General features: G+C 44.5%; 1 protein-coding gene and 1 long non-coding RNA gene across 33 annotated transcripts in view; one reads left to right on the forward strand and one right to left on the reverse strand.

The window, feature by feature from the left end:
* Nucleotides 1–17,471, forward strand: part of RBFOX1 (RNA binding fox-1 homolog 1) — a 1,966,619-nt gene extending 1,949,148 nt beyond the window's left edge. For 10 of the 31 annotated variants that reach the window (XM_075995067.1, XM_075995066.1, XM_075995073.1 and 7 more), the window contains 2 exons: nucleotides 13,846–13,921; nucleotides 15,485–17,471. In XM_075995067.1, coding sequence (XP_075851182.1) covers nucleotides 13,846–13,921; nucleotides 15,485–15,607 — 199 coding nt within the window. In that variant the 3' untranslated portion in view covers nucleotides 15,608–17,471. Of the gene's footprint in view, nucleotides 1–1,481; nucleotides 1,535–13,845; nucleotides 13,922–14,295 lie in introns of all 31 variants that reach the window. The other 21 variants (XM_020281705.2, XM_075995083.1, XM_075995081.1 and 18 more) reach the window with 11 other exon arrangements.
* The window catches only part of LOC142862417 (uncharacterized), a 39,476-nt gene continuing 30,147 nt past the window's right edge, over nucleotides 8,335–17,663 (reverse strand). The window contains exons 4-7 of one of the 2 annotated variants that reach the window (XR_012913478.1): nucleotides 13,347–13,432; nucleotides 10,306–10,421; nucleotides 9,124–9,259; nucleotides 8,335–8,721 (exon numbers count right to left, since the gene is read on the reverse strand). This is a non-coding gene — a long non-coding RNA (uncharacterized LOC142862417). The remainder of the gene's footprint in view (nucleotides 8,722–9,123; nucleotides 9,260–10,305; nucleotides 10,422–13,346; nucleotides 13,433–17,663) is intronic. The other variant, XR_012913479.1, reaches the window with a different exon arrangement.

The raw sequence follows: 17,663 nt of genomic DNA on the forward strand, positions 1-17,663 counted from the left end.
GAAGAGTACCTGTAATTAAGAGAAGTGTACCTGTAATTAAGAGTGCCCATATCTCACCATCCCTTGTGTACATCAAAGGTGGTAAGGCAAAACAAATATCCAACCAAAATATTTCCTTTGTTTTCTGGGATATGAATTTTATTGCACCGCAAACCTAGGGAATCTGAAGCCAGATGTTGATGGGGTTCAAAAGGTCTATGTCAGAACAGAAAGATAGCAAAACTCCAATGACAGGAACACATTGTTTTAAGAAAGGTGATACATGACTTAGCCATGACTTTTGTTATGTGGAAGAAAAGCATTTAAAAAAACATACTATTCTCCCAGCATGTATGATTTTGTTTAGATTTCATTGGTGTAGAAATGACTAGAATTTTCAAGTGAATGTTAAATTCTAGGGGAATATTCAAATGGCAGCTCTATTTATATTCCAGGGTGTATCTCTTGCAACAGTGAAACTTCCCTAAGATGTTTTAAGAAATGCTCAATCACTAGATACTGTTTGAAGCATTGAAACATTTCAACAAAACCAATCACACTAAGACCAAAAAAAATGCAATTCTGAATATCCCTATGCACAGTAAAATCTAACAAATGAGAACTCAGAGTCTCTCTAATGCTGCTGTTGAGGCATTTAAGAGCCTAGCTAACCTCACTGGGCCGTTTGTATAATCTCCCTGACATAGACATGCTTATTTCTAGAGAAATAAACAGTACCTCGGAATTAGAACACATTACATCGTGGAACTGTCACAGCTGGAAACATCTTAAGAGAGTTTTATTATCTTTCTGGGTTTACTAAATCAAAGTAAAATAGCATTTTCCCTTTATATTTTCTTTTTAATACAGGATCATTAAAAATAATTTGGCAAGACAGGGTTGTTTTTTTTTCAATTGATGAGTTCTCTTACCTTCTTTATACAGCAAGCCTAGTTTATGAGGAAATTATTATCCATAACACAGCACCATATAAAATTCTTTTTTGAAATGACAGCATTTGGTTTTCTTTCCCTTTAGAAAAATTTTTGATATTATAGTATAATAATAAAGTCTGGAATTTTATAATTTTCCTAGCTAGCTGTAGTATATACCCTTTTTCCTTATCAGTAGTCTATATGATTTTTTTTAATATAATCTCCTTTTAGCATAGAAATCCATATAAGTACAATTAGAAATGCTCTAGCGTTAGAAACATATCCTGGCATGATGTTCTGGTAACACATAGCATTAATATTTGGTGCAACAGCTTGTACATGGTCCATATTCTGACTTCACCATGATTTCCTTTAAGAGGTCCCCGCATGCCTGTTTCATGATCTTTCTAAACTCTCTAAGTCCAAGGTACATCAAGCACATTTCCCTGCAACATCCATTCGAACGCACCCCCCTTCCCTCCCCTCATCTGTACACATCAAACCAATTGGCAGAGAGCACATTCCCCCCTGAGCGAGCAGTATTGTGAATTTTATCTTCTCTTCCAGAAATCAGTTCGTCTTCGTTGCAGCAGATGAAATTTCTTGTAACACCTCTGCAGGTAACAAACATTGCTACTTCTTGATGCAATCCATCCAAGTCTCAATATCCTTTTTTTTTTTTTCCTCCTCCTTCACATGCTGCAGTTGGTCACTCTAGAAAATTTAGTTAAAAAAAAAAATCATATATCTGTGGAGTATAGCTGGCGCCTTCAGGCTCTGCCATATAAGAAGACATTAGGCATTTTGCTAACTTTGATGTTTTATTTCTGGTTTTAATAATCCATGGACCAGAAAAGTAAGACTGTATTGGATGAATCCACAATAAAATCTCACAGTATAATCAGTGATTTTATGGTAAAATACCAAACAGGGAGATTAGGTACACAGATGTGTGACTTCTATGTTTTTTTAACGTATTATGTCTGGGTTCACAAAAATTGATATGTGAATTATTTGGGATCTTTATGGAATATTATAGGCTGCAAAAGACTGAATTTATAAAGCTAGAGGCATTAGGGCATATAATTATCTCTGTCTCCTAAGAAGGGGATCGTCATTCTATTAGCAAAAGATCCTCTATTTCCTTTCTCTTAAAACATAGCTCAAGTAGCAGGACTTAGAAAAAGTCTTGTTTTTGAGACCAGGACTTTGGCAATTGGAAATTGCATAGTTGCATGATGTTTCCATCAAAATAATGCCTGTTTTTTTTTTTTTTTGCTTTGATGTGGTTCAGAACAGTTAACTTTGAACTTTCATTAGCATGGGATTACTTGATTAAATGCCAAGATAGGTGAGTGCCTTAACTAACAGCAGATCTCTTTTTTTTCCTTTTTTTAGTCTTTTTTTTTTAAGCCTAAACTAGGACCAAAGCAATTACCAGGAAATCTTGCCAATGTTTTGCTTTCAGCCAATAAGGGAGGACATTACCGCTCATCCCTGTGTAGTTGAACTTGTCATGACCTTCAAAAACACACACAATTCAAGTGAACCTTACAAACAGACACCCGTCTGCTACCTTTTACCAATGCAACAGTAAAGGAAGGCTTACTTGCCGATGCTTCACACCCTGTTTAGAGTCTTTGGTGGCAAGGGATCAAAAGGAGGACAGAGAGCTAGGTACCTGCTCCCAGCCCTCTCTTTTCTGAAAGGCAGGGTCAGTTCTATTTATGTAGTGCGTCTCAGCATTTATAAGGGTTTCAAGTCTTACCGGGTGAGTTCAAGAGGTATGCATGCTCTCATTGTAAAGTAATGGCACACTCTATTTCTATAAAGCCCCTTTGATGATGATGCCCTGTTTCCACTCCTGCTTAACCTCTAGATCCAAATATCTCTGCTTCTCGCTGCGAGAAGTGGCGACACCCTTTTAACCCTTCACTAATGCCTAACAGTAGGAGAGTGATGGTTAGTTGCATTGTGAGGAGTGGCGGGTGAATGTTCTGGGATCCAAGAGTCGTTCTACACGTTCAGAGCCTTAGCACAATGGCGCATGCAACTAAAGGGACAGCCTGCCTGGGATGGGAGTGCTGGTGGGAAAGAATGTTGACTTTAAAATGTTAAAAGGCATCATTTGTGGATATGCTGGTATTCCCAAGCTTCTACCTTCCCTGTTAGCCCCTGGGCATGTTCCAGTGTGTCCTTGGTTATATTCTGACATCATAGATCACACGTGGAAAAGGTACCACCTAAAAGGTAGATGGGTATTGATTTTTGTCCCACAACTTTAACAGACTCTGCCTTGTAAGCAAGTGATCCACACACACTATTCCTAAAAGAAGCGATGGAAAATGAAAGTCTGCACGAGTGTGGCAAGCGTTTCCATCTACCTTATCTAATTTAGGATGGCTGCTGAGTAAATTCTTAATGAATTGCTATCGATCACATTCCAAATTGAGAGAGATATCCCTGTTCCTCTGATGGCCATATTAATAATATGCTGTATGCTTCATAAGGTTCCACTTGAACTCTGAATTTTGAATCAAGCATGAAAAGGGAGACACCCATATCAATCAAATGTCAGATGATCTTCCAGCCAATCCACCCTCCTCACAGAGTGAAAATGATAAGTCAGACCTGCTCGGTCAACAAAGGTCGTGACTGGTGGCTTCACTGAATGCCTTCTGGGGCATTGGTTCTTACATGCTAGAAAAGCCCAGCGCACCCCGAGCCCCCATTCTAAACAGCGGGGTTGTCAGGAGTTCTCACCTTATAAAAACCAACACCACTCCATAGGGCAGGTCTATTGGATCCTGATATCTACTGGACATCAGGGTTCGACCAAAGGCAGGTTCTGTATTTTTAAGTGGAGAAAGAAATCAACAAGATGCTTAAAAATCTCAGTCTGGAGGCTCTTGATGGATTTTAGATGTGAAATTCTTATAAAAACACATTACCATCACAATGCTGCCAACAGTGGAAGTGCTGGCCAGACAGAGTTTTGTCCGTGGCTTAGCGTGGAGATGGTGAAACGAAAATCATTAGACAGTAGCAACAGCAGCGCCTCAGGATTTTTCTTTCCGTTCCCCAAGGAAAAAGTGATGAGTTTTACTTGGGATTTTTTTTTTTTGTAGAGGATGCCAAAATGTCTATTCTGCTTTTGCTAGCCACATAAATGGTATTTTATCATTAGCATTATTAGCATTCGTGGTCTATGAGACTGTATTTACAGGGACATTTTTCTTACTCGGTTGCTTGAACAATGGTATTCGTTGCGTTGTTCTGATTTTGTTTGGGTTGGTCCTGAGGGACATGTTCCTTCCTGGGTATCACTGGATGCAATCTGGCCTTTGAACCACAGGACAGACACCGCCTGGTGCGTCCACCTTGCACACTTGGATAGTCTCTTGTTCTGTAACGTTAAGAACCTTTGATGGATTGGATTCTGTAAGATATAGCAAGGGGGGGAGAAAATTATTTTTCCTCCTTCATAGACTAGAGGTCTTCCTGCCTCTGTGATTCCTTAGGACTTTTCCAGGATGGGCTAGGGATTGTAGTAGTGGTTGAAGATGTGTCTTGTATGAGAATGGAAGTTGAAAAGCAAGCTACTTGTTTTGATGAGTGGCCGGAAATTCATGTCAGTCGGTTAATATCTATGGAACCCCTGCTGTGTATCAGGAACTATTCTAAGCCCTGGAGACATAACATTAAATAAGTCAGGAGAAGCCCTCCATCACGGGGCTTCTGTTGTAGTGGACAACAGATCCAAAACTCTGTATATGAATAAGTATTTAGTATGCTTGCATAGCAAGTGATGAAATTGCTATAATGAGTCAAGAAGCAGGGAAGGGATAGAAAGTAGGGTGTGATGTTATTTTGTAACGGACTTGGTGATCAGGGAATGCCTTTAGGAGCAGGTAACATTTGAGCAGGGACCTGAATAAAGTGATGACGTGAGCCAAGTAACATGCAGCACGTGCAAAGGCCCTGTGGTTGAGGCATGCTTGAGGTTTCCGGGAGTAAGACATCCAGTGTGACCAGAGCACGGGAATACAGGTAAGTAGTTTTAGAGATAATATCTGGGAGGTAGCCAGGGGTCAGAGCAAGTTAGGAATTGGAGGCTGTGGGAAATATTTGGCATTTTAAGCATGATGGGAAGGTGTTGGAGGGTGAGTATGATCTGATTTATTTCCTTAAATGATCAGTTGGGCTGCTTTGGGGAGCCCAGCCCGCAATATTGCAAAAGCAGAAGAAAGGGCACCAATGGGGAAGCTCTTGCAGCTGCCCCGAGAGGGGTGACCACGGCCTCTCTGGGCAGCTGCAGATGGCTGTAGAATTGCTGAGATGCGGTTGTCTTTGAGCTGTATTTTGATGGAAGAACAAACAGGATATGCTGGCGGATTGGAAATGTGCAAGGTCAAGACAGTATTAAATGGCCACTCCCTCCGTGTTGCTGTGAGGGTCGATCAGTGATTTCCGTGGCGTGCCAAGGCTTCTAGTGACTGTGGAAAGAAAGCCCTTTGTCCCTCAGCTAATTGTCCCTTGTGTGGGCTTTGCTGGATTCCTCCAGGGGTAGTAAGTTACTGTCGTTTATTAAGCAAATTCCATGTGCTAGCAAGTGTGATAAATCACATATATGTGTATGTGTATATATAATTTTATAACAGCTGGATAAGGTAGGTGTTAACATCTGTTTCGAAAAGTAAAAAAAAAAAAAAAAAAAAAAGGCGTGCTCAGGCCCAGAGACGTTTGGTAACTTCCCTACAGCCGCGCTGGAGTCCCTGTGATACCAAAGCTCTTTCCATTGGGCCACCTGCCCCCGCATGCTGCGATTTCCCTGACCTTGGAACATGGACTGTCTGCTTCCAGATGGAATTCTGCTTTTTCTGGCTGTGTCGTCTTGCTTGCGGAACAGTAGTGTGTGTGAGTTGGAGGACAGGGTTGTTAACATTTCGAGGAGCCCGCCGAGCGCTGGGTGGTTCTCTTACGGTTGTTCCGCTGGAGGTCTCTTTAACTCGACGTGTCCCCTTCTGGCGGCAGGTGTATGTTTATGCTGGGCGCTGGCTCAGGTGTATGGGCGGAGGGAGCAGATGCCAGGTTTCGGGGAGCATGCTTTGCATTAAGGGAGATGTGGGGGTAGCAAAGTGTATTTTAGGTCAAGTCACCAAATGTCTCTTTTTTTTGCTGAAAAATCAACTAAAATAATAACCTATTCCCTGAAAACCACCAGACAGTTTGAAGCAGTCGTTTTTACCACAAAATCCAAGGTGGGAAGCTCCCAGCCCCCCTCCCCACCACACAGAGGGAGTGTGGGCTGGGGTGGGGCAGGTGTGGGCTGGGGCTCTGTCCAGCAGCCAAGCCTGCTCCCTGCCAGGACCCAGAGTGGGTGACCAGAGAAGCCAGCCTGGGGACACACTCCTGATGAATATTGAACGCTGCCATGTGGGGTAAGGGTGGGGGTCTGTGAAAAGGCCTTGGCCACATGAACCCATCTGCACAAGCTGCTGAAAGTGTCCCCATGGGACAGGCTGCCATGTGGTTTACTAAGTAATTGTCAGAGGCAATATGTAGCCAGTTCAGGGGCGTAACGGGGGGTGCCCCTACCCTCTCTTCTACCCCCTTCAATCCCTGCTTCTGAACCTGCATGCAGAACTGCATTGTGTTTAGAAGAAATTTCCAAATTGGCCATTCTTCTAATTGATCCTTTGGCGAGTCTCATCTAATTGTCTTCCCTGTGTGTTGGTGATCTGATTATTCAGCAAGGTTGTCATGCAGCAAATTGATTTGTGGTTAATTGGTCTGTTTCCAATACAGTGTGATGGGTATTACAATAGGGGACGTGCAGGGTGCTGAGAGCGCCTATAACCAAAGGATCTTTGCTCCAATAGCAATGCCATTTATGGAGAGCTTACTGTGGACAAAACATAGTTCCAGGTGTGTTACGTGCAATAATGATACCCTATAAAAAATAAAATGTCTTTAGCTTTAACTTTTACAAGTCAACTGCTATCTAGGTAGGTCTGAATTAACCTGAGTGGAAAAGTGCTGTATCAGTGCAGAGTTAAAGAGAACAATAGTTCTCCAATTTTAAAGGAGTGCATAAAAAAAAAAAATCACCTGGAGAAATTTGTTACAAATGCAGGGTCCATTTTGTGATCTTCTTCCCCTGTGGTACTGATTCCCAGGTCTGGGGAGGGAGCCCAGCAAGCTGCAGGCTCATGAGGGATATAAACACCACGCCATCTCCTGTGTGGGCTCAAATGTAGGCGGGGTGTCATGGTGATTTCGGAGCACAATGGGACCTTCTTGGTGATTGTGGTACAGCGGCAGTAGACACACAGTGCAACAGGATTTCTAGGAGGAAGGTAGCTTTGAGTTTTGCATCAAAGAGCCTGTGCCCATAGTGCCTTTATGAGAGGGGGCATCCCAGAGCAGGGGGACTGCACGGCCCCCAGCAGGACTTCCTGCATCCGCTCAACTCCCAGGGAGTGGTTGCTACCCTGCTCTGATGAATCCAGGGTCAAGGTTCTTCCCTCACATCTGCTCTGTGGGGATCCAGAATAGCAAGAGGTTTTGAGCCCCACTGAGAAGACAGAGAAAGGAGGTTGCCACCAGTGAAAGGTCTTTGCCTTCTGGATACCACAGGCGTTGGACTGACGTGTGGCAGGGTCCACGTGCATAAGTTCAGCGGCTTCCCATGCAGCAGCTAAGGAGCCCAGAAGATGCTTTCCCTCCTACTTGTGTGTGTGGGGAGAATCATGGGGCTGAAAAATGTGCTAAGAGATTTCTGAAGATAATCACTTTAAAGCCAAGCTAAGGAAGTGAGCAGAAATCACATTCAGAAATTTCAGAGCCAAGTAGAGATGATTCCAGATTGTTCTCTTTTGACTTATGTCTCTTTTGGAAGTTTTGCTGTATTTGGAGCTGTCTTCTAGGTGGTATTTATAGTTGTGGGACTAGTTCTATTCCTCTAACCTTTGAGAAGACAAGGGCTTGCCCCCCCCAGATTAAAAATATGAGGCTCCAGTAGTCACAAAGGAGGAGTCCCATAGTGAACATAACTGGCCAACTGAGATCTGGAACTCAGTTGACCCTCCATGGGGAAGTGAACAGGAGCATTCCTGAGCTAAAGCATTGCTCTTAATTCTTTTCAAATATATCCAAGTAGTTCTCATATATTAATAATACATTTGGGAGGGTTTTTCTCTTTCCTGTTGCAGCAAACGAGGGTGTGTAGCCTGAGGTCTTGGGAATCCTCCCAAAAATGGCCCCAATCCTCCCTGCATGGTGGGCAGATAGAACCCATCTTTGCCATCATGCTTGACCCCTGGAAGATTTTCCCCAAACCTTGGTCATTGTCTTCTCAAACTGATATACATAGTAGTGACCTTAGAGCCCGAAAGTTGTGGGGTTCTGGAAATGGAGACCGTGCATCCTGCACATTTAGTTGTCGTGTGGTAGATGTTTATTTGCATGAAGGTAAGAGACTGACAGTTCATTTCAGAAATCCACTGAGGTGTCCCAAGCCGGGAATTTGAAGGATCTTGTGGGGGAATCTCATATTCTGACCCCACAAGCTGAGGGGACCTGTCAGATTGTACAATAGCAGTGAGGAGTATGGAATAGTAAATGCCTGTAATGTTTTATGATCGGAAAGGGATTGCTGTGCTGTTGGATCAGGATGGCATAGCCAGAGCTGAAGGAAGCAGAAGCCCATGTGCCCTGTCTGTGGTCCTCTTCTTCGCTGATACTGGCTGTGACTTCTTCCCAGCCACTGAGAACTGCTGGAACATGTGTTCTAGATGTGTTCCCTCTGCATGGTGGGAAGAAAACTGATCAGTAACAATGCTAAACCAAAGGATTTTCCTTAAAAAGTCATTTGGAAAGGTCCTCGAAATAGGATGACTATCGGGCCAGGGTGAGAATCCCTTCTTCCTTGGGTCTAGGTTAGTTTCTCCCGTCTCACTGGGTACCTTGGACTGCCCCAACCAGGGGTCTGTTGAGGCCCAGACCTCAGCAGGAAAGTGAAAGAAACAGCTCCTAGCTGAACCACGGCTCTGCAAACAGCACGCTGTTTGGGCCACCCTGTTTATGTGGCAAGAGTGTGACTTGCGTGGGTTCATTATCCCAATGAGGGGACACTACAGCCCCTAAGGGCATTGATGGGGGCCACTCATTTTGATCCCTGGTGAGGCATCCCATTGAGAACGCATACCTGCAGTTCTTTTCTGTGCTGGGAGGGGCATACATCTGTGCAACTTCTTGCTACAATTGGCCGGTGAAGGTCGAGCATATTTTCATCCTTTGTCTGCTCCACAGGGATGCCCCCAGCGATCTCTGGGACAGGAGGCCTGGGGAGACAGTACTAATGGAAGAATAAAAGAGTCCAGGGGCATAAAGGCTCTTAATTGCATTGTTCTTACTGAAATCATGGGACTGCTAAAACCTAGTGTAGGCTAGCAACAAGAGCCTCTGTCTTATCTCATTAGTATCCCACTTGTTTCAACTAGATTTAGAAGATGTTAATAAGAAAGTGATATTTACATGTCTCAGTAGACAAAGCACTTTAACAAACATGAGTTCATATTTCCCATTCAACAGGCTCCATCCTTACTCATTTTGCTCCAATATAACCCTAGGTTCAAGTATATCAATTTATACTACATCTGTAACTCACAAATTACACAGATCTCAACCCTAAAAGCATCTGTAATTTGATCACTAGAGCTCCCCGTGATCCTATTAGAATAGAATCTCAAAGTTGCCTCTACAGACCAAAAGTCCGGCCGGGATTGAGAGATTAGTCTGCGAAATGCCACGTAAGAAGCGTGTATCATAATCTCCTATATCTGGAGATGGCTTTAAAATTTATCTGGTTTCCTTTCCTGCTCTGTGAGTGAACGATGCTATGTTACCAAGGAGGAAAAGGAGGCCTAGAGGGGGTGATCTGCCTGACTCTCCCACATTGTGAAGGCAGAACTCAAACCTGCGTCTCCTTGCCCAAAGCCCTGGGCTCCCCTCGTCGCCCCTGGTTACTACTCTGTTGCTAAGGTCAACAAGGTGATGTCCCACGATGGTTGTAAGCTGTGGCAAACCAGCCGGCAAAGCAGTTATCTTTTCTTTGTTTGTTTAAAGGGTTTTGGTTAGTTCTCGGGGGATGACACTCTCTGTATTTCCAGAGTCCCCAGAAACTCTTCTTCTGAGTGTTGTGCGGCCAACCCCAAGTCATCAGAGAGGGCACTGGAAAGAATCACTCTTTCTCCTGCTAGATTCTAGGGATGGAGACGAGGGGTGGGAGCGTCCTCCCTTCGCTGGAAGAACAGGCGCAGCCCCCGTGGGGAAGGGGAAATAATCAGGGAAAGAGAGAAGTAAAATCATTAGAGATTGTCCACATTACCTGAAGGGTTGGAGACGGCCCTTGAGAAGCAGGCATCTCTCCCGGGAGGTGGCCGTTGATCTGAAACAAAGGATGGCGGGAGGTAGTTCGGTTGGAGGGTGAGCAAGTGCCAGGACCTAAGAAGAGAATAAAGATTTGCATGTGTGTCCAAGAACTACCAGGGAGGACCCTGTGCCTGGACCACAGGGAGGGCGGGGAGGAAGATGATGATGGAGAGAAGGGCAGAGGCCACTCAGCAAGTTTGAGTTTTATTCCAGGGTCAAAGGAAAACTACTGAAAGGTCTTAACCAGGGAAGTGATAGGATCAGCCTTCTCTAGATCTATATTTAGATGGATAGAGAGAAAGCATGGATGGATGGGCAGATAGACTTGAGAGGTTTGATAAATGCAAATGGCTGTTGGTTTAAAGGGGTGAGAGTTGAACAAAGGAAATGAGACTCAAGGCTAAGTTGGTTTGGATGAACTACTTGAGGCTTATCGTCAGAGTGGTTATAGTGTGCGTGGATTGAAGTGGACATATTTAAGCTTTCATCCGAAATTGCTGATGGATTAGGGGGGGGAGGGACATAGGCAACTCTGCCCCACCTTGGCCAGGGGTGGGTGGGATGGAGGACGTCCTATGACATTTAACCATCGCTCCGGTTCAGGTCCCAGGGAATCAGGAGGGCTGTGCTCAGCCAGCTCCGAGGACATCAGCGTGCTGCCGGGCCAGGCCTCTCTGCTGCAAAAGCAGAGCTCCAAGTCCACATCTTCCCTAGTAACCTTGTGTCTAAATTGTAGTGTCACACAAGGGCGTGTTTAGAAATTAGCATTTGAAAAGAAGCCTCCTTGCCTTCAGTTTGAGCTGACATGGTCCCTTTTCCTCTGTGGAAATGAAATTTATTAATCATAATAAAACCATCGGATTCTGAAGGTAGAGGTCACCCCGAGGAGAAAAGGAGCCGGGCTCATTTGCGAAGAATAGTTCAGCGCTGCCGGGAGAGAACGCTGCCAAATTGCTACCTTGGGTTTCCCACAAAGGTTGAAAGGATGCCCAGTGTTACAGCCCAGTAAGGATGTCCCATTTAAGTATGCAGCAGGAAGGGGTGGGGGCTTGTTCTCATTACATACCTTCAGGCTGCCCGTATGCTGTCTACCCCAGAAAAGGAAATTATTGCCACAGTAAAACCTGTCCCCAAGTTTAAAAAATTATCCTCAACTTGCATCTTCACACTCATTTTGAAGGGACACTATGCCCTGGCCTCACTTAATAAATTCCCAAAGATTTTCAGTTTGCCTTTGTGGTTTATGTCCTGTGTAAACCACCTGCGTTAACAATAACCCTATGAACAGGTTTTTCTGTAGACCAGGGGGTCCTCAAACTTTCACTGTCCCTCAGACCTTTGGAGGGCAGGACTATAGTTACAAAAAACAAATGGGCAAAAACACCTGCATGTGGCCCGCGCCGTAGTTTGAGGAGGCCTGCTCTGGACGAACGTCAGAGTTGTGCATCATTTCCTTACCCCTATTAGCAGCCACCTCCACTTAAGGGAGCAGAGGCCCAGGTCTCATGAGCGACCTCCACAAATACATTATTCCTTCAAAAAACTTTATCATTCTTGTCTCAACACACCCTCTGTCTTGGGGTTGACTATTCGTTAGTTTTGCTGAGAGATTTGCCTCAGAAGAGCAACCTCCACTCCTTCCACTGCTTCTGAGGTTCAGGAGAACTCTGGGCTGATGCCGGAAGCCTCACCTACATCATTTGAGCTCAGTGCCCCTTTGAAGCAGGCTTGATGGGCTTGGGATTAAGGACGTGCCCAGCGCAAGCTTGGTACAGTCATTTTTTTTTTTTTCCCCATCGGGGGTATAACTTGGAGTCTGAGTTTAGAAAGTCTTCCTACACCCAGCTTCCCTCCCCTTCCCACACTCCACGGTATGAGCAACCGAGGCAGACCCATCCAATATGCGCTTACCCCCCAGCCACAGAAAGAAGATAGGAAGGAAAACAAGACTGGGGAAGGCAAGGGGTAAGCACATGCAAATTGGACTGTGAGGGATGGGAGGTGAGATCAAGGTTGACAGTGCAGACAAACCATTTCTTCCTGCCTTGTTCCTCCATTCTTTAAAAAAGCCAAACAGGCAGAGTCAAGAGCTGTTGAAAAGCCACAGCGACCCCACCCCCGTGCACTCCTCCCCCAGCTGCTGTACCGGTGCTAATGGAGGACAGAGGCTCCCTGGTCCAGAAAGTGGCCCTCCGCCAAAGGCAGCCACTTCCACTCAGTGGCGTGTCCCAGCCCCCAGGAAAGCTCAAAGCTCGTGCTTAACTTACAATGGCTTCAAAGAGCCGACCCCCTTGCTTCAGACTCTGGCGGGACCAACCCTGGTGTGCAACTCCCAGAATCAGGTCGAAGCTGTTCGTCAGCTCAGACCGCATCCTCACCCTTTCTTTTCCTCGCCCTGACCCCGCCCGCGCCTCTCTCCTCCTGAGCGCGCCTCTTCAATAAATCGCCTGCACGGGAAACTCCATCCTCCCGCTCAGCTTCCAGGGAACCGAGCCTAAGATTGCCTCTCAGCTCTGATGCGCATCAAACCAGCCCTGTTCAAACCACCTCCAAGAAAATATCCGGCAGGCCAAAGCGGCACAGGAACACGTGCAAGCCGCTCCCAGGGAGTCAAGGCTCGGTTCTGTCCAGAGCTGTGAACTGGAGGAAGCGACTTAACCTCTGAACCCTAATTTCTGATTGGTGGCGATGCTCATTTGCAGACATCCAGTGCATCTGGTTTCCATCGCTGCTTCGTTTTTATTCTAAAGCCTGTGCAGGTAGCCTTGGCAGTGGAGGGAGGAGGGTAGCAGAGAGAGAGAGAAACTCCAAGATGGGTAAATGTCACTGAGATACATTTTCTTCCAACGCCTCCCTTCCCAGAACCTGGCCACAGGTGGAGGCGGTGGAGGTTCTGGGGTAAGAGGCCCCAAAGGAAATCGGGCCCTAACTCTTGAGTGGGGTGGGGGGGTCCCACAGCCCCTCCCTCCCAGGGTGTTTCCATTCAGATACACTTACTCTTTCATGTTCGAAGAGACGTTGGACATGGACTGCGCAGACAGGTTCCCTTCACCCTTTCCGACCCATCCTCTCGATTGTAACAGCTGCATCAGGAGAAAAAGCCAGTCTCCGTTGAGTATTAACACATCCTCGCAGAGCTTCCTAAAAGTCCACTTCTTTCAAGTGGTTTCTTCTTGCCTATCTCGGTCTCTGAGGTAGCCACATGAGCGGCGTAGGAAAAGCACTAGGGGACGGAGGGAAGATATATGGGTGTTGTGTGCGCGTGTGGGTCTGTATGTTAAAGATACCAATACGGCCATCCACGTTAAATGCACAAAACAGAAAGGCGTTGTGCACAGACGGAATTCTCTCACGTTTCTTATTCCAAGATGAATGGCGCCCCCCCCCCGCCCACACACACACATACACACACTGTCTTGGTATTTTGGATTTTATGATTATCATTGCTCTGTCATTGCATGTTATGGATCAGTCTTCACCTATGTTCTCCTTTCAGTTACGGACGAGTTTATGCTGCCGACCCCTACCACCACGCACTTGCTCCAGCCCCCACCTACGGCGTTGGTGCCATGGTGAGTACTGGCTCCTCCTCGTCCTCACTTCTTCCTCTGCTTCCCCCTTCCCTTCCCCCAGCTGGGACCTCAGTATGGGTTGACGGTTGATGTCCTCTCACTTTCCCTTAATTGAATTTGTCTCTTGTGCTAACAGCAGCTAAAATGCCACATTAATCCTCCCAGTAAACTTGATAAATGTCTTAATTTCTTGGCAATGTAGTGCATGTAAGTTATTATATTTCTAATTTTGCAAGTCTCACCTAGCGGAGCACTTACCTTAATGGAATAATTAGTCATTTTGATAATTAAATCCATCACTAACAGAATGCAGTGTCAATGCAGAACTTTTTTTTTTCTTTTTTTTTTCCCTCCCTTGCTGCTCATTCACATAGCCCCAAGGTTCCAGCCCCAGCACAGACTTCAGAGGAGCTAAGCTGCACACTTCCAGGCCTCTGCTGTCAGGCAGCTGAGAATCTGACTGCCTCTCCTCCCCTATTACAATTCATGTTTAAAGTCATAGTCGCCCAGGAAAGAAAATAGAGAAAGGGGCACACTGTGTGTGTGTACCTAGTACATAAGAAATTAGAAGGAATCAGCTGGGTTTGGGGGTTGTCTTTTGTTTTTTCTTTTTTTTGGGGGGGCGGTCTGGGTTTTTGTTTGGGGAGGGGGGAGGGAAAACATGGGAGGTAAGGGCGGGGTGAATTTGCCTGTATTTGTTCAAACTTCTATGCACTAAAACTCTTAAGTACAGTAAGACGTGCCCATCACGTGAAAAGCATATGCAATCATTACAAAGCTTTGGCATGCAGTTTTCTGCTTGGATCAAGAATATCAGCCCTTATCCTACAAATAAATCCCCCTAGGCATTCGTTGGGATCGCCAGTACTTTTAGGAAGAGGAAATAGTTAAAGTGCCACCACCTTGTAGCCATTTAAAGCCATGGCCAGACAATTCCCCTGAGCCTGGTCATAGACATTCAACGACGATTTGGAAACATCCTGTTTTGCACAAGCTTAATTACATAGAGCACAGCTCCTCTGTACAGCTCCCCTCCGATCAGATTCCGTGCAGACTGCTGGGCCCAGCCAAGCTAAGACGTAGATTGAAATTTTCACCCCAACTTTGCGGTAGGCAACTCTGCTTCAACACCTTGTCCGTTGGAGGAAAGTGTTGGAAAGGAGAGTTGAATTACTAGTCAGTAAACCTTCGAAATGCAACCTGGAGTGTAGACTGAGTTTTCCTCAAGGGAACATGGGGTTAATTAATGAATCCAAGAAACAAGCAAACAAAATGAGACACAGTGCAAATCCTTCCATTGTCCGGTTTGTGTCGAGAGTCCTTTTAGCTAAGAGGACTGGCTTCGCAGAATCAGGTTTGACAGGGAGTTGCTTTCTAAGGAGCTATTGGGGAAGGTCAGGACTGGCCCTATCTTTAGTTCTCCAAGAATGACCAGGGGTGGGTAAGGGGTGCCTCCATTTCGGTTGGTTTTGAGTGTCTATTTTTCACATTAGTCTTTTTGATGATCCACATGTTGCAAAAGGAAAATGTAAAAAACACACCCCTCAAATTGCTTTGTTTCAGAATGCTTTTGCACCTTTGACTGATGCCAAGACTAGGAGCCATGCTGATGATGTGGGTCTCGTTCTTTCTTCATTGCAGGCTAGTATATACCGAGGGGGATACAACCGTTTTGCTCCATACTAAATGACAAAACCATAAAAACCTTCCAATGTGGGGAGAAAGGAAGCTTTCCGAGGCCTGAGTATTGCAATACATGCAGTAGTGCATCATTTTAGCAACTCTAAAAAAAAAAAATTAAAAATAAAAAGAGGAAAAAATTACATTTTTTATCTTATACCTCAGATATTTTGTTCTGTGTATTTTAATATTGTGGGTCTTTAATTTCTGAAGGTTCCATAGTTTGGTTGCTGGCTGTAGGAGTTTTTGTGGTTGATCTAGAGAGATGCTAGATATGAAAAAAAAAAAATAAAACTGGTTTAGGGCCATATCCAGAGTGCTATATTATGTAAATGAATTATATATGCTGAATATTAAGCTACTGGGGGTATCAGCTGTTTGGGAAGAGTGTAAGTGACTATAGTAGTCATTTTTTTTTTCCTGCATCTGCATTATTTTATTTTGCAAAAGGGGAGGTTGGGAGGGGCTTAGGGGATTGGAATTGGGGTTTGGCTGAAAGAAAAAAAATGTAGTAACTGACGAATCTAAACGACCCACTGCACCAACAATCATGTATCAATGGTTCTAAGTTACTCATTGCCAGTTCAAGCCAAAGGTTATGCTGTTTAGGGAGGGCTTCTAGTAGCACTTGTGCAACTGAGTCGAATGAAGCTGTGCAAACCCACCCTTTAAACCATTCCACCCGGCAGTATTCAGCTTCTTAACCAGCCGCTAGTTATTCAGGCAAAAAAAGAAAACCTGCTAGTTAGGCCATCAACAAGCATTCTTTTTATATTTCTTCCAGTATAATAAATTATTGATATCATTGCTGACTTTTATATTATGGGAGGGAAAAAAAATAACATTAATAAAAAGGTGATAAAAAGCACTGTTTCTATTTTTTTCTTTTTTTCCAAAAAAAGAAAGTAATAAAAACTTAAATTCTTTGTACCAGTTGAAAAAAAAATGTATAAAATTTACATCTGTGCAGTGGAGTTGTTAAGTTCTAGAAACAGTCTATGAAGCTTTAGTTTTAGCCTAAGTAGAACAACTGTTAGAGACAGACGTATAATTTTTATGGAATTACACGATAATCATATTCGGATTTATAGAAGCATTTTACAAGTATTGCAATCATTGAGTAGAGATAATCATGGTATTTTCATCAGCTTGGTACTTTTTCAAACACGACTGCGTTGTGTGAGCAATCTGCAATTTTTCAGTCTGTGAGAGCCTGCCCTTCCGCCTCCCGGCCCATCTCAAACCAGTTATCCACAGTTTTCTCTCCAAGGCCCAGGACATTTGTCAGAAGGAAGCAAAAAAAAAAAAAAAAAATTAGATCCACCTTTTTCATCTCCAAAGTCCCCCTCTACCCTGCCCCGCCCTTTCCTGGATGCAGGGCCAGAGTGACACAACGGAAAAATTGCAGTTTGTCTGTATTACTTCTGTTTGGACTCTTTCCACGTTGTCCTGTTTACAAGTTAACCTAAGTTGGGGTATCTGTCACGGGTCTTCCTGTTTTTGTATTTAAATAAAACACGCAGCAGCAAGCTGTCCCTGAGTAGTTTTGCTGCCATAGTTAAATCCTCATGTGTGCAGTGCCAGCCCTGCGGCCCGCACTTTAGTAAGTTATCGACTCACCGCTGTGAACCTGCCAATCCGCTGTAACAACTCTGCTTTAAAAACAAAACCAAACAAAACTGAAAAAAACAAAAAAAAAAGTGTTTGTGATCCAGCTTTCTCTCTTGTCATCCTATGTGCATGCCGTAAGATCAGTTGGATATTAAAAACCATCAATAAAGTTTCACGAGATTTGAAAACAAAGTTTCTGTAGCTTCGATATCTAAGACAGATTATCGTTCTCTTAAAAAGAGAAAAAAAAAAAACAAAAGCAAAAAAACAAAACAAAAAGGGTGTGTGGGGGGGAACTGCTTAGAAGCCAGAAGCATATAAAATGCTCTTTTCACCAAACTTATGTGGGTGGGGGAGGGGAGGGGCAGAGGGGGTGTTTATGGCATTGCTAAGACATTCTCATTCCCCCCCACCTGGGAAACGATGCTATGGCAACAACGGGTACCTGGTT

This window comes from Microcebus murinus, chromosome 19 (genome assembly GCF_040939455.1).
Source record: "Microcebus murinus isolate Inina chromosome 19, M.murinus_Inina_mat1.0, whole genome shotgun sequence".
Lineage (NCBI taxonomy): Eukaryota > Metazoa > Chordata > Mammalia > Primates > Cheirogaleidae > Microcebus > Microcebus murinus.